This window comes from Triturus cristatus, chromosome 2_2 (assembly GCF_964204655.1).
Source record: "Triturus cristatus chromosome 2_2, aTriCri1.1, whole genome shotgun sequence".
Lineage (NCBI taxonomy): Eukaryota > Metazoa > Chordata > Amphibia > Caudata > Salamandridae > Triturus > Triturus cristatus.
This window is the reverse complement of record NC_140582.1, coordinates 1135982860-1135997944: the sequence shown is the minus strand read 5'-3', so window position 1 is coordinate 1135997944 and position 15085 is coordinate 1135982860. Positions and strand designations below refer to the sequence as shown.

General features: G+C 46.5%; 1 protein-coding gene across 3 annotated transcripts in view; it reads left to right on the top strand.

Annotated features, from left to right (window-relative positions):
- Nucleotides 1-12994, top strand: part of SMOX (spermine oxidase) — a 169309-nt gene extending 156315 nt beyond the window's left edge. For all 3 annotated transcript variants that reach the window (XM_085642666.1, XM_085642665.1, XM_085642667.1), the window contains one exon: nucleotides 12514-12994. In XM_085642666.1, the coding sequence (XP_085498792.1) occupies nucleotides 12514-12660 (147 nt within the window). In that variant the 3' untranslated portion in view covers nucleotides 12661-12994. The remainder of the gene's footprint in view (nucleotides 1-12513) is intronic.
- Nucleotides 12995-15085: the final 2091 nt, after the last annotated feature.

The window sequence follows — 15085 nt, the reverse complement described above, 5'->3', positions numbered from 1 at the left end:
AGACCACCCTCAGAGGCACCCTCATCTACAGACCCCCAGGACCACGTACACAATTCAGCGAAGACATCGCCGAGTTCATCAGCCCGCACGCCCTCGCCTCCGCTGACTACCTCCTCCTCGGGGACCTCAACTTCCACCTGGAGAACAACAACGACTGCAACACCACCACCCTGCTGGACAATCTCGCAAACCTCGGACTCAAGCAACTGGTGACCACCCCCACCCACTACGCGGGACACACACTCGACGCCATCTTCTCATCCAGCAAGAACATCTCCTTCAGCCACGCCACCGGACTCCACTGGACGGACCACAGCTGCGTCCACTTCAGCTTCAGAAGGACCACGATCCACCACCAACAGGTTGCACGCCGCAGCTGGAACAAGATCACAGCCGACCAGCTCGCAACCTCCCTGAGCAAGAACCCACCCACCCACCAGCGCAACGAACCCCAGCCAAGCGGCCACCAACCTCACGAAGTGGATCAGCGACTGCGCAGACGACCTCGCCCCTCTGAGGACCCCGCCTAGCAGACCCGGCAGCAAGAAAGCCCCATGGTTCACCGACGAACTCAAGAGCTCCAAGAAGAACTGCCGAGCCCTCGAGAGAGACTGGCGCAGAGACCCAACACCTGACAACATGACGACCCTGAAGCTCTCCACCCGAAAACACCACCAACTGATCCACGCCACCAAGAAGACAGCATTCAAGGAACGACTGGACAACAACGCACACAACAGCAAGGAACTCTTCAACATTGTTAAAGAGCTCTCCAACCCCAACGCCGGAAACGACATCACCCCTTCGCAAGACCTCTGTAACTCCCTCGCCTCCTACTTCCACAACAAGATCGCGGACATACACAACAGCTTCAGCACTCTACAGTCGCACGCCACATCCGAACCACCGCCCCCCACCACCACCCTCCGCGCCTGGACCTCGATCAGCTCCGAAGACACCATCTGCACGATGAACACCATCCACTCCGGGTCTCCGACCGACCCCTGCCCCCACCATGTCTTCAACAAGGCAGACGCTGTCATCGCACCCCACCTGCGAGACATCAACGCCTCCTTCGACACCGCTACCTTCCCGGAGAGCTGGAAGCACGCCGAACTCAGCGCTCTACTAAAGAAGCCATCAGCCGACCCCACCGACCTCAAGAACTACCGCCCCATCTCGCTGCTCCCGTTTCCAGCAAAAGTCATCGAGAAGACCGTCAACAAGCAGCTGTCCGCCTTCCTCGGACGAATGGATCCCTCGACCTCTCGCAGTCTGGCTTCCGAGCCAACCACAGCACCAAGACCGCCCTGATCGCAGCCACCGATGACATCCGAACCCTGCTCGACAACGGAGAAACAGCGGCCCTCATCCTCCTAGACCTCTCCGCAGCCTTCGACACGGTCTGCCACCATACCCTAGTGCAGCGCCTCAACAACGTCGGAATCCAGGAGAAGGCACTGGAGTGGATCATCTCCTTCCTCACCGGAAGGACACAGAGAGTCCGCCTCCCACCGTTCAGATCAGAAGCCACCGAAGTCATCTGCGGCTTTCCTCAAGGCTCCTCGCTTAGCCCAACCCTCTTCAACGTCTACATGAGCCGCCATCGCAGCCATCGCACGCCAGCACAACCTCAACATAATCTCTTACGCCGACGACACCCAGCTGATCCTCTCCCTCACCAACGACCCCGACCCCGCCAGAGCCAACCTACACGAAGGGATGAAAGAGGTAGCCGAATGGATGAAGAACAACCGCCTGAAACTGAACTCGGACAAGACGGGAGTCCTCATCCTGGGTTCCTCACCCTCCGCCTGGGACGACTCCTGGTGGCCCCCCGCCCTAGGCAACGCACCCAAACCAACAGACCATGCTCGCAACCTGGGCTTCATCCTGGACGCCTCCCTCTCCATGACCAGACAAGTCAACGCCGTCTCCTCGGCGTGCTTCAACATCCTGCGCATGCTACGTAAGATCTTCCGGTGGATCCCCACCGAGACCAGGAAAACTGTCACCCAGGCCCTAGTCACCAGCCGTCTGGACTACGGCAACTCCCTCTACGCCGGAACCACCGCCAAACTCCAGAAGAGACTCCAGCGGATCCAGAACGCCTCAGCACGACTCATCCTGGACATTCCCCGCCGCAACCTCATCTCCGGACACCTGAGACCTGCACTGGCTCCCGGTCAACAAGAGAATCACCTTCCGTCTCCTCACCCACGCACACAAAGCCCTACACAACCAAGGCCCAGGATACCTCAACAGCTGCCTCAACTTCTACGCTCCCAAACGCCAGCTTCGATCGACCAGCCACGCCCTCGCCGCTGTCCCCCGCATCCGAAGAGCCACCACAGGAGGAAGGTCCTTCTCCTACCTCGCCGCCAAGACCTGGAACTCCCTCCCGACCCACCTCCGCCTTACCCAGGACCACCTCGCCTTCAGGAAGCAGCTCAAGACCTGGCTGTTCGAGCAGTAGCGGACCCCCTCCCCTAGCGCCTTGAGACCCTCCGGGTGAGTAGTGCGCTATACAAATGCTTTGATTGTTTTAGTGCTATAAGTAACTCCTGGTCCAAATAAGAATGAAACCTAGAAATAGTGAATCTGGTGCAAAACACTGAGCCTTTGCAGACACATCGTGACTATGACGCTGTTTAACTTAAATGTGTCTGAAACCTCTCAATTTCTCCACATGGAACAAGACAAAAACCTCACATGTTCCCTGAAATGCACTTTCAGATGAAGTGGTGATTTGTTTACTTTTAGGTGTTATTTCAGACGTTGTGCTTTGTTCCGCTCCCCTGCTTGTAAACGGTGGGTCTCAATCGCAGGAACACAACCCTGTGGTCAGTGTGCCTACTGCAGAGAGGTGTTTGTGCCCTGCAGTCGCAGAAAACCGATCACGAACACAGATTGCCTTTAGAGAACGCACTGCACATTCAAAGCTGTTTTGCCCACATTTTGCACTCAGGACCTCGGGATGTCTTGTGTGAATAGTTTTCGTGTTTTTTATTTTTTGTTCAGTGCCTAAAGCACCAGACAAACCCATGGGGCTCATTGTCGAGAAATCAGGGGTGTGCGCGCTTTCCACTCCACCGTCGTAAGTTCAATTCACAGCAGCGCACACAGGTTTTAAAAAAAAATAAAAATTTCGCCCACAGGTTTTTAAATCTTTTTTTTTTTTCTCGCAGTGTTGTATAGCACGAACAACGACACGAAGGTATCGGAGCGCCTTACATGATCACCAGTTGCATTACAGACTGACACATTCATTTCTAGACAGGGGAAGAATAAGTGATTTGCCGAGAATCGCAGGATGCGTGAGCCTCCCACCAGACTCGAACCTGGTCCCCCAGCTTCAAGGTCTGCTGCTCTGGTCATTACGCCACATCCTCTCACCAGAGTTTAAACTCCTTGAGTTATACAATATATTGTTCGTTGTCTGCGTAATGCGGTTTCTTCTGTGTGTGATTATCTCTGTGAAACTTGCATGTTGTATGTGAAGCAGAGCACTGAAGGATTTGAAGACTAACTACTGTAAATTACAACGCCTAGAAACGACAAGATGCCGCATGACGCTATATGCAAAGCTAGTGTGGTGTGTCCCTGAACATGTCGAGTCTTGGGGACTAGTATAGTGTGCGGTAATGTTCCTAAGAACTGGAAGACACCCAAATCTCACCCAACCTGCAGTGTTTCCTTGCCAAGGGGTGGCAGGGGGTGCACAGTGGCGTCATGCAAACTTTTGGGGCCACAATTGTAGAAGGCGGTTAGGAGCCACAGGTCTCCTTTAAGTCATATATATTAATTGTCCCTGTTCTAAGTGGCGACCCCGTGAAATACTGGAGTCTCCTGCAGGGCAGGGGCTGCAGAGGCCTGCGTTACACTGGTTTTCCTGTAGGGTGTGCTGGCCGCGGCATCGCACCAGTCTCCGGTCCTCGCAGCACCGAAAACCCAAGACTTATTAAACATCAACTACATTGTATCAAACAAAGAAAATAAACCAGAATACAACGACGGATACCCGAAGCAGGAGTCTGCTTCTCCGTGTTTACATTGGTCTATTTTTGTATGTTTCATTGTGTAGTGTTTCTGTTACAATAATCTACGTCTGTGCACATCACCGTCTGGCACTTGTAGCCAAAGGTTGTCCACCGTCTGAGGATGAAGTCCTCTGAGGCGAGGTCACATGGTTGGAAAATCACTCGCTTATGGCACGTTTTTTAATACTTAATTGTTGAACCGGATTTAAGTCTGACGTGTTTGTAAACCAGCTGGGTTTAAATGTGTGCAATATGAATGCAGAAACTGTTGTGGAAGAGGCCTGCTGGTGCAAAGAGCCCTCGCACTGCGTATGACTCAGGCTGCGTTGGCAAATAGTGGAACCCAGTCAAGGCTTGCTCAAGATCACACATGTATGTGAACGGGTGAAGAAGCCGGGAGTACAAGTCGGTTCTCCTGGTCACAAAGTGAACAAGCTGGGTGCGTGCGCACTGCAAGGAATGTGAGGTATGCAGCTGGCACCCGACCGCGCTGTTGCTCGCTCCCGAGCTCCCTAGGCCAGGGGAGAGAGAAGGCGGGACATGCACCCGCCTTTAGCCAATTGTGTGCGGTCTTTCTTAGGAAGACGCATGCAAAGGCCAATAGCCTGAGCAAAAGAAAAAGCATGGTCCGAGTTGAAAGTCCTTACTAGAAGCCTCGCAGAGCAGTGCATGCGCGCTGGCGAGACCTAAAAAGGATGTTGCCAGCCCTGTCAAGGGGAAAGTCCTTGTATCTCATAAGCCAATGCAAACATTTATTGTTTAGGTCCTCATGGGATTCTGTCTGACCCGTTTATAAGTCTGGGACCCCTGAAAGGATCACGGCGTTAGGTCCGCAAGCAGGAGGTAGATTATTAATTGGAGGTTTTGCAACACCAATATTGACCGCCTCTGTTCAGACTCAGTATGAGAATTACCCCTACCAGAATTTACCGACAAGTGGCCTCTCAAGTTCATATCATTTGGCTCCACAATTGCGCCTCCCCTTTGCACTTGTATTGCTGGGCTGTGGCATGGCAGCTGGTGGGGCAGAATCAGTCTGGCAACCTCTCTCCATTGTGCCCTCTGCCCGCCCACCCCCGGGTGCTACACAGAGGACATCCCTGCACGTTTGACTCCGCATGTCTAAGCAGACTTTAAGGGTTGTAAGTTAATCAAGGACAGATTTCACCTGGGCAAAAAAATATCCTTTACTAGGGACATTACCCCAAGGGACTGGGAGATCGTCCCTATCCTCACACACAGGAGCTTCATCATCCTCCTCCTCCATGGACCAAGACCCTGCATTATGCTACTTCTTGCCAGCCACGTATGTCCACCACACTTATTTGTTCTGTCAGTGAACATTTATTATCCAATGCCCCCCATGGGCCATTAACTCCAGCCTGAAGCCAGGCGAATGCCATTGGCAGAATGCTCAGGACTACGAAGTTGAACAAGCAGGGAGCCCATTATGGGGCAATGCGTATCATTGCTTGGACAGGTAGATCGAATTTGCTCAGCACTGGGTTTAATAAAAGGAGCCTGAAGATAAAAATGTAGGGCTCTAAAGGGCTACCTCAGTCTCGTACATAACTGACCCCTCCAGACCAAACAATTGCCTAGGTAAAACAAACTCAGGCTTTGCGGCCACTCACCCCAACAGAAGCTCTCCTTGAACTGTGGCTAAGAAGCAAACAAAAGAGATGTGGCCCAGCCTCTTCTGGCTGCACACTGGTCCATTCTTGGCCCGGACTTCGCCCAGTCGCGACACGTGCGCGTCCCGCACTTCGGTGTAAAGATCTGGGCTTTATTTGCCTCCAGGTGCCACGTGAACCTTGACGGCCCTTTGCTGTTGTGGGTGGTGCTGGGACTTGTAGTCGTGTCCCCCCCAGCTCCGACAAACCTCTTTCTTCGGGTCAAGATGCAGGCTTTGTGCATCTCCAGGAGCTACGTGAAGGTTGGCAGCCCCTCACTGCGGTGGATGGTGCTGGGACTTGTGGCCGAGTTCCCCCCCCCCCCCCCCAGCTCCGGCAAACTGCTCCTGCTCTGCGGGGTCAAGATGCAGGCTTTATGAGCCTCCAGGTGCAAATGGAATGTTGACAGCCCCTTGTTGCCGCATGTGATATGGGGACTTGTGGTCGCGTCCCCCCAGCTCCGTCAAACTGCTCATAAATGGAGGCTAACCTTGATAACTCAACACAAAATTGGTGCGGTCACAAAATGTTTCCCACTGAGCACACAAGTTCTGTCCCAACAACTGCTGGTGATAGCTGCACACAAGAAATGTCAACTCATACGTGTCTTTTTCTTTTTGGGTATTACTACACCCAAATACAAAATAAAGGAATAGTGTGGCTTTTTCATAAAATCTGCATTCATTGTTCTTCAAAGTGGAGGGTGTGGGATGGAAAATGGTGGCATGGTTGTTATAAAAAAATAAAGGGGGAGGATATGCTAGGTTCATCCTCCACAACAAATATTACATCACAAAATGGAAACCCAGTGTTTGATGAGGAAGCTGGAGAAAACAGTTTTCTTATAAATAAGAAAAAAAAACTCACCCACCAGGGTTACCCCTTGGTGGCATGCTTCATCGTTGGGTCCATCCCTTTCAGCTACGGAGTGGGGCGTTCTGCGACCTATTGACTACGTGGGAGCACTTGTGTGACTATACAATGATGAAGGAGATAGTGTTGGAGATGGGGGAGGGGGGTGTTCTGTGCTAGTGTATATCTTAAAAATACCTGGCCAGTAGGTGTATCCTATTTATTCTGGCCTCTAGTTGATATGATTAAAAAGGGGAGATAGAAAAGGAGGATGTTGTGTACCTTTTTTCCTAAAAGGTTGACATGTTTCAAGCCATACCCCTATTGGCTTTTATTCAGGATCTAGTGAAACTAACTCCCTGGTAACCCTCCTGCAGTATTAGACTGAACGCACACTCATTGCATGCTAAAGATAATGGTGCATATACATTTACCACCTATTTGGCGATCACCGTCTGTGTTTCTGTGGAAATACAAGTAGACTGTACAGCCCTGTGGCCTTATGCATGGTTCTACTTTTATATTCAGCAATATCAATCGTGTTGTAGTGAACACCTCCAAGTGAAAAAAACATGTTAGACAAAATCATACCCCGAGTGGTCACATCTAGTGTAGCTCAAATGGAGCTTTATATTCAAACAGCCCGTGGTCTCAGAATATAATGCCCAAATCACTTAAGACACACACATGATATGATAAACACATCACGTACATATAAGAATCTCACATTTCGCATTATGGTTCCTCCGGGGGAGAGGGTAGCCTGTAGTAACACACTCCCAAGGCTCAGCCTCTACCTTGCCACCTCCTCGGTGCACCGCCGGAGACCGCATATTGCCGATGCGATGTCTGTCGGCCGTTTAAGTCCTGTTTGGAGCGCATGGGCGTTCCGTCCCCGTACTCCAGGAAAAACTAGACCACAGTAGAAAAGCAAGATGGCAGTCGAAAATGGAACCTCCCGCTCGGTTCCGTTAAGGTATACGGAAGTACACGGAAAAGCCTAATTTGAATGACTAGTTGAAGGTGTGTGTGTGTTTAAAAAAAAAAATAGACAAATGATGGAATAATGAGCATAGAAAAACGACAAAGATTGAGAGAAAAGCAAGGAGATGAATGAAGGTTCAGATTCAATGTGCCCTTCTCTTCACTTGATATGTTCATTTTGTGGGCTTACTCAGAGTATTAGTGTAGTTTAGTAATCCACTGGGACGAGAGACCCGTGCTTTATGCCAAACTGGTTTCTGTTTAGCTAATGAATCCGCTCCACGGGATATTTGCGTTCAGGCCATTTATGTGTTTTGAGTTTAATAACTCCGTTGTTCTCTTTCGAATCTTGGTTCAGCACTCACTGTCATTTATGTGCTCAATGATGACCAATGTGTGTTTATTTTCTATACAAGTTGTCGACTTCTTTGTGGTTGCACGGCCACATCTCAAATTGCTGCGATGTTTGCAGATTCTGGTTTTAATCTTTGTTTGTCATCCCTACATAATGTAGTTTACAGGGACACGTTATTAGATACACCACTCTTTGTGTGTTGCAGTTGATGACATTCCTTAGTTGCCAGGTCATTTTATTATTGAAGACAACTGTTTTCATTGGTTTCATCAGATAACCGTCACTTGGGTAGTTGCCCATAACCGGTATTATGGTGCTCTGTAAATTTGCAATAGTACTGTTTTTTTGCGGGGATGTGTGTGTACCAACGTATCTTTGAGGCTTTTTCCTCGCTTGCAGGAAAACATAGGGCGTGGTATTGATAAGGACCCACTATTTAACAGACGTGAGTGCTTGTTAATGATTTTATTCACTAGGTTGGATGCTATATTGAAGTGGTGATACATATTGGTCTTTCCTCCTTAGTTTTATGTGGTGGAGCCTCCAGGAGGGCTTCTCGGTTTTTCATTGTGCCTGTGTTTTTTGCCCTGTACACCATCTTTTGGGGACACTTCCTAGCCTCCAGTTTGCAAGCTAGGTGGTTGGCTTGTATTCTGTAGTCCAGTGGGTCCCAAACTTTTGATTACTGCGGACCCCCATTGAGTCACCACTGGAAGCCGGGGAGCCCCAAGCAATTTGTAGGATTTAAAATTCAAACATTATAACAGTAATTCGAAAAAAATAAACACGTGTGCACACAAAACAAATGCTCAAATTAGTAAGTATTTTAGGGGCATATTTACAAGCCCCTATCACCATGAGAACGTCACTTTTTCCGATTTTTGTTTTTTTAAATTTTTTTATTTATTATTTTTTTCCCCCATGGCGATAGGGTCTTCGCTTTATTTACAAGGCAGCGTTAAGCCACTTAACATGGCTTCATGCTAGCTTGTAAATAACACCCCCGTTCACCCAATGCTTAGCGTGAAAGGGGTGGGCAGTGGGTGTTGCGGTGGGAGTTCCACCGCAACAACCATTGATTTTGACACTGCCCCCTATTAACATGGGCAGCGTAAATGGGAGGTAGCACCAAAATTAAGACCAGGGAAAACCTGGTCTTAACTTGGTGAAACAAGGAGAAATGCTTTAATTCTCCTCGTTTTTGCGAAACGCCTTTTTGTTTATGTTCAGGAAGGTGACCCTTCCTGCACATTGACAATCTTTTAAAAGAATGACATTTTGTAACTTCCATGTGTGCTGCATTAAGTATAGAGCGAGCGCAGGGGAAATGCAGGGCTGCATCATATTATTGTAAATATAGGTGCAGCCCTGCGTTTCTGAAGTGGTGGAGCTTGTCGTTAAGCCAAGGAGGCTAACGACCCTCTCTGCCACTTCTGTTGTATTTTATATTGAAAGAATTTGCAAAAAATGAAGAACATAAATGGGAAGGTTGGTGCTGCATCTCCGTGACTAGCTTTTAAATGGTTGGTTTTATTTCGCAGTACGAGGCTCCTGCTCCTGCCAGGGCCAGACTAGAAACCCAAAGCAGCCCTGGCAAATGTTTTCAGACCAGTCCACATACGGTGCACACCCAAGTGCAGTGAGTGAGCCTGACCACTACAAATGGGGCTTTGGGATGCTCCCCTTCCCCCCCCCCCCCCTCCCAAAAAAACATTTAGGAAACAATGGTGCAGTCTCAACACAGTTATCATTACATATTGAATTGTATTCGCTTTTAAAGAATAGTAAATTAAGTCCTTACTATCCACCAGAATCTGACAACCTTTTTTGGGGTTCTTAAATGATTCCCCCACTATCACCCTCCAACAGTGCATCTCGTCTTTCCATAGCCCCTCTGTCACATGTATTACATTTTTTATAGCATCTCTCATACCATTGTAGGATGTCAGAGCACTTTACATCACACATCTATAGAGACAGTGAATCATACATTTAAATCAGTGTATAGTTAATGTCACATAAGGCAAAGGGGACTACAGGGTGTAGAATTCACGTCATTCATACTGGTAGGCATTTTTAAATAGTGCTTGGTCTGGAAAAGTACAAACTCAGGATTCAGAACATAACACAGTGGCTAGCATTGCCTTTAACAATAAAAATGTATTTCCACCCAAATAAACTTTTTTAGCAATATCAGGATAATGAAAGACTTGGAAAAACATGTCACTAACTTGTTCCTTGCAGTTTGCAAGCAGCTCTTTGACAGTTTATAGGTCACTGTGCTAGATTAGGATTGTCACTTATGAACTGCACAGTAACAGAATTAACTTTTTTTTAAATGCATTGTACATGTTCTTTGCAGTAGGCATATTAACCCTCGGTGCTACATTAGATCATTCAAAGCTGCCACTGGACAAAACTCTTCTTTCTCCAGCAGGTACAATAATCGCTGGTGTTATCTTGACACTTTTATTGTTGTTTGAAAACTGCTAATTATACAAGATACTTTGCAGTGCTTTTAAAACTGCTCTCTGTGGACCCCCTGGGAATGTGTCACGGACCCCTGGGGGTCCACGGACCTCAGTTTGGGAAACACTGCTGTAGTCCCTTCGCTCAGAGCAGTTTCTCTACCATCTTAAAAACTGCTCAAAAGGTAGGTTCTTTCTTAGGTGTCTGGGATGAAAACAGTCATACAATAGAAGGCAGTACTTTGCAGTGGGTTTCTCGTGAGTAGTGGGTTTTAGAGACCTCTGGTCAACTTCTATATTTAGGTCTAGAAACGCCAATTCCTTCCTTCCCATGGTGTGGGTGAATTTCAGAAACTCCTTCTGTACATTTAACCAAATCAAGAAGATTGTAGCTGTGACTTTGTTGCCTTCCTAGATTACAAGAACATCATTGATGTACCTCTTCCATAACCTTATAAGTTTCAAGAAAGGGTTGTGAGGGCGAAGAATTTTGTGTGCTTTGAAATGGTGCACATAGAGACTAGCTATACATGGTGGGAAGGTGCTTTCTGTACTAGTCCCGTGCTGTTGCAAATAGAGAGTTTCCTCAGATCTGAAGAAATTCTGAGTTAAAGCCCATTTACAAAATTCTATCACAACATTTCTCGGTGTCTGGAAACCCTTTGCTTTTTCAAAGAGTACTTCTTCAATTACGTTCAGGGTTTCTGCATGTGGGTGGCTTGTGTAGAGGCTTTCAATGTCCAGCCCATAAGGATGTGTATGTCTGGGTTGTATTGTATGTCTTTCAAAATGCAGAGTACTGCTTTCATGTCCTTCAGGAATGTGTCAGTCTTTTGGACAATTGGTCTTTGCAAAGCATCCTCCAATCTAGACAGAGGTTCCAGGATTGATCCTATCCCTGTTACTGTTGGTTGCCCAGGTGGCTTCTTATTATTCAGAAATTCCCCTTTTCGTATGATATGATCCAATCCTGCTCTAGGGACTGTTCAGTTATATTCGCAATCTGTACTCTGAGAAATTCTGTCGGGTCTGTGGTTAATGGCTTGTAGTTTCTCCTGTCTCCCAGAATTCTGAGACCATTCTTCCTGTAGGTTTGGTGGACTGAATGACTATCGCTCCACCTTCATCAGCTGGCTTAACCATGCTGCTGTCACTTGCCAGTTTGTGTATTGCTGCCAGCTCATCTTTCATGATATTATGAAAGACTGCTTTGGTTCTAGGATCTATGTCTCAGATTTCTTTCAGAATTACCTTCTCGAATGTGAGAATTTCTACTGGAGTAGTGGAGGCTGGTGGGGTAAAAGAGGATATTACTCCTATACTAGGAGAATAAATAGGATGCACCCACTGGCCAAGTATTTTTAAGATTTACTCTAGCACCGAACCTCCATCCCCCACTCCTATTTTTTAGCACCATCTCCCTTATTGTATTGACAATTAAGTGCTCCTGCGTAGTCCGTAGGTCATAGCACACCCCTCTCCATAAGGGAACGGAATTGACCCAATGATAAAGCATGCCTCCAAGGGGTAACCCTGGTGGGTGAGGGTTTTATTAAAAAAACCTCAGTTTTCACCAGTGGAGACCTGATCATAGCTGGGTTGCTATTTTGTGATGTAATATTTGGCATGGTTAGGTTGTCATTTCAGTTTGCGCATGGAAATAGAGTGCATTATGTGGTTGTTTAAGGTTAACTAATTCCTGTTACCTGCACATTCTCAAGCAAAAATGTATCTTTGATAATGGCTTAAAGTTAAACTGTGTATGTGTTTACAGGGCACTAAAATCTTCTTAGTCATGTATTTGCATTCATAGTAAAGGATGAATGTTATTATCGCACTCGAAGTCTCTTTGATTGGAAGGTGTAAGAGACTCCGGTTTTAATGGGAGGAAGGCTGATGGGACCATGTATTAATAAGAATAGAATACCCTCACCCAATAATTAAAAAGCGTATTACAAGTCACTTTGGAGTTCTTTGGCCTTATAAAGGAGCTCTGCCTTCAGCCTTCTTCCTTTGTGTCATGTAGCATCCCTGTTAAATACAATGGGGAGCACTTTATCACAAAAAGAATGTTCAAATTTCTGCGATAAAAAGGGCTTATTGCTTTATGCTTAATTACTTTTGTTTTCTGTTCCGCACAGCCGCTACAGGTGATGTTTTCTGGTGAGGCGACGCACAGGAAGTACTATTCGACTACCCATGGTGCTTTGCTTTCGGGACAGCGAGAGGCTGCTCACCTCACTGAAGTGTACCAGGACCTATTACAATACAGTAACTGCAAGGCGTAATGTCGATAAAGAACCACTAACTCGTGATTCCTTTTACTAATGTGTGTTTTCTTTCTTTCTTTTTTTAAAATCAAAAGTAGAGCAATTTCTTTTTTATCTTTTATGAGGGAATAGTCCCAACTGTTTTTAAGAGAAAGTCAGCTGTAGTTTTTCAAATACTGTACTGTTAACAAATAAGGGTGCTCTTCTCGTCTTGTATCTGTTTGTGTCAATATGACGGCACTTTGGTGCCTCTTTGGTTTCTGTATTGTAAGTGCCTTCTATGATAAACACTTAAAATGAAGAAAAAAAAAAGTTGTAATAATAAAATAATTGCAAGTTATGTTGTTTTCTTTACAAATGTGTGTTTTTTGTGGGGCCCACCCAAAGAGTGGGCCAGGTAGATCCTGTGTGTTTGTTACTGCAGATGTACACAACTTTAGAAGGAGGTGAACACAGAATGATGCAAGTAATATTTCCATTTGAACTTAAAACAACCTCCAAACTTTAAGACTCGCTGACTCCATTAGCTACTTAGAAACTTCTTTAAAAGTCTCACCGGCATGTTTAGGCAGAGCGAAACATATCAGTTGAACTTGCCTGCACTCGTGACTTGTTGGGCCCAGTCTGAACATTTTGAAACTGTGGCTCATGTGTAGCCCCCATGTACTCTCTTGTCAAGTTTGCTGGCTGTGTTTGAAGAACTGTTGCTCAGAAATAATGTTGGTTCTCCCATATCTGGGAAGGCTAGTAACTTTGCATTAAGACACTGGACACTGATGTTCTGTGAGATAAAACTAGCAATTTTGAAGCTCCTCGTCTACCTTTGAAACCAAGGATGCAGCTACCAGCACAGCAGTTACGAACGCTGACAAAAGTAGACTTAGAAAACTTGCTAAAGAGAGCTGCAACAGCGGGCTGAATGGAATGCGTACCTCCCTCACACAGGAGTTGTAGAAGACATGGAGTCTGAGATGAAGTACAGTGGTCTGCATTTATATGGCAAATGTTGACTGTCCCATACCCAACAAGGAGCTTAGGGGGTATAAGGGCAAGTCTCCCCCCCACTCAACAATCAATAACAAGACCTGCTCAAAAATGTATCCAGTGATGAACTTTCATCGGTGGCCCCTTCAAACTACAAAACATCTTTGTTTTGAATTATCATATAGCGGCTATCTTTATTCCGTCTAAAGGAGGGGCCCAGAGTCACTTAAACCTATATAACACAAAATTGTGTCTGTGTAATGTCTCCCCTACTTTCTCTCTACTTACTGTGTATGAGAAAGAAAAACCTGTGCAAAAAGTATTGAAAAATGTAATTATAGTGAAAAGGGATGGCAGTGCCTCACGGGAGTAACACCATGGGAGTTCAGCAGACAGGTACTCGCCTGCTATCTCAGGTTCTCATCATTAGCAACTGCCACCCTGAAAACAATTTTCAAAAAAATATAAAGTGAAAGAAACATATAGTGCTGTGTGTGGACACTAGGTTTCGGTGTGCACATCCGAGCTCGAACTAATGTCAACCCTCAAAGGAGTGGCGGGGTCTGATCAGAACCCACGTCAAACCTAGTTAAAAACGAGTTGAACAACACTAGCTATCTAACTTTTTATTTCATGTTGTGTATTTGCTCACTTAAAAACCAACATGTTTCATTGCCTCATGGAGCTTGCGGCAATTTCATCCGGGCTAGGGTCAATTAGCCAAACTGCACCCTTTATTTAACCGGTTTGTATTTTATCAGCACCTATAGAAGACACAACCATAAACACCCAATCAGCTATCTATACCACATAAGATTCTGCATTGTATCATGCTTTAAAAACGGTCACCTGCAACAAACAAGAATATTTACCACATGGTCGCTCTCCGTTTGCGTACCTCTACCCTTCTAATTAGTGGGTACCATTTGTGTCTGAGTGTACCCGTCCACTCTTTCACTTGCCGCCCGGTAACTGCACATATGTTAATCTACAGAGCAAACATAAAAATAAAGGTCATTAGAGGAAGGAGTAAATTTTCTGGGTCAATGTAGTCTTTATATAAAATGAAAGTACTTGTACCCCTTAGTACTCTTCTTTTTCGAGAATTTACCAATGAAACGCCCAATGCCAGATAGCTGTACCTGGTGTGAGTGTCAGGTTGACCTATTTCTTGACTACAGCAACTGACTGTTTCTCAAACTGGGGACTGTTAGAGCTACATACCCCCATCAGCCTATGGGCCTATCGCGTGGCATATTACAGTTCTTGAGTATATATACACGTCGCTATTTCTCTCCTTAAGTACGTTGTCAACACTCTGCCCAGATTACTTAAAAACCTCTTTTCCCGCTCACCTGATCGGCCCGTGAACCCGGCCTTAGCTCAGCCTCAGTGTTACTGCAGATTACCCGTATCTTGTAGCCGCGACGCGTTCGCGCACTTATTAGCTTGTTTAATT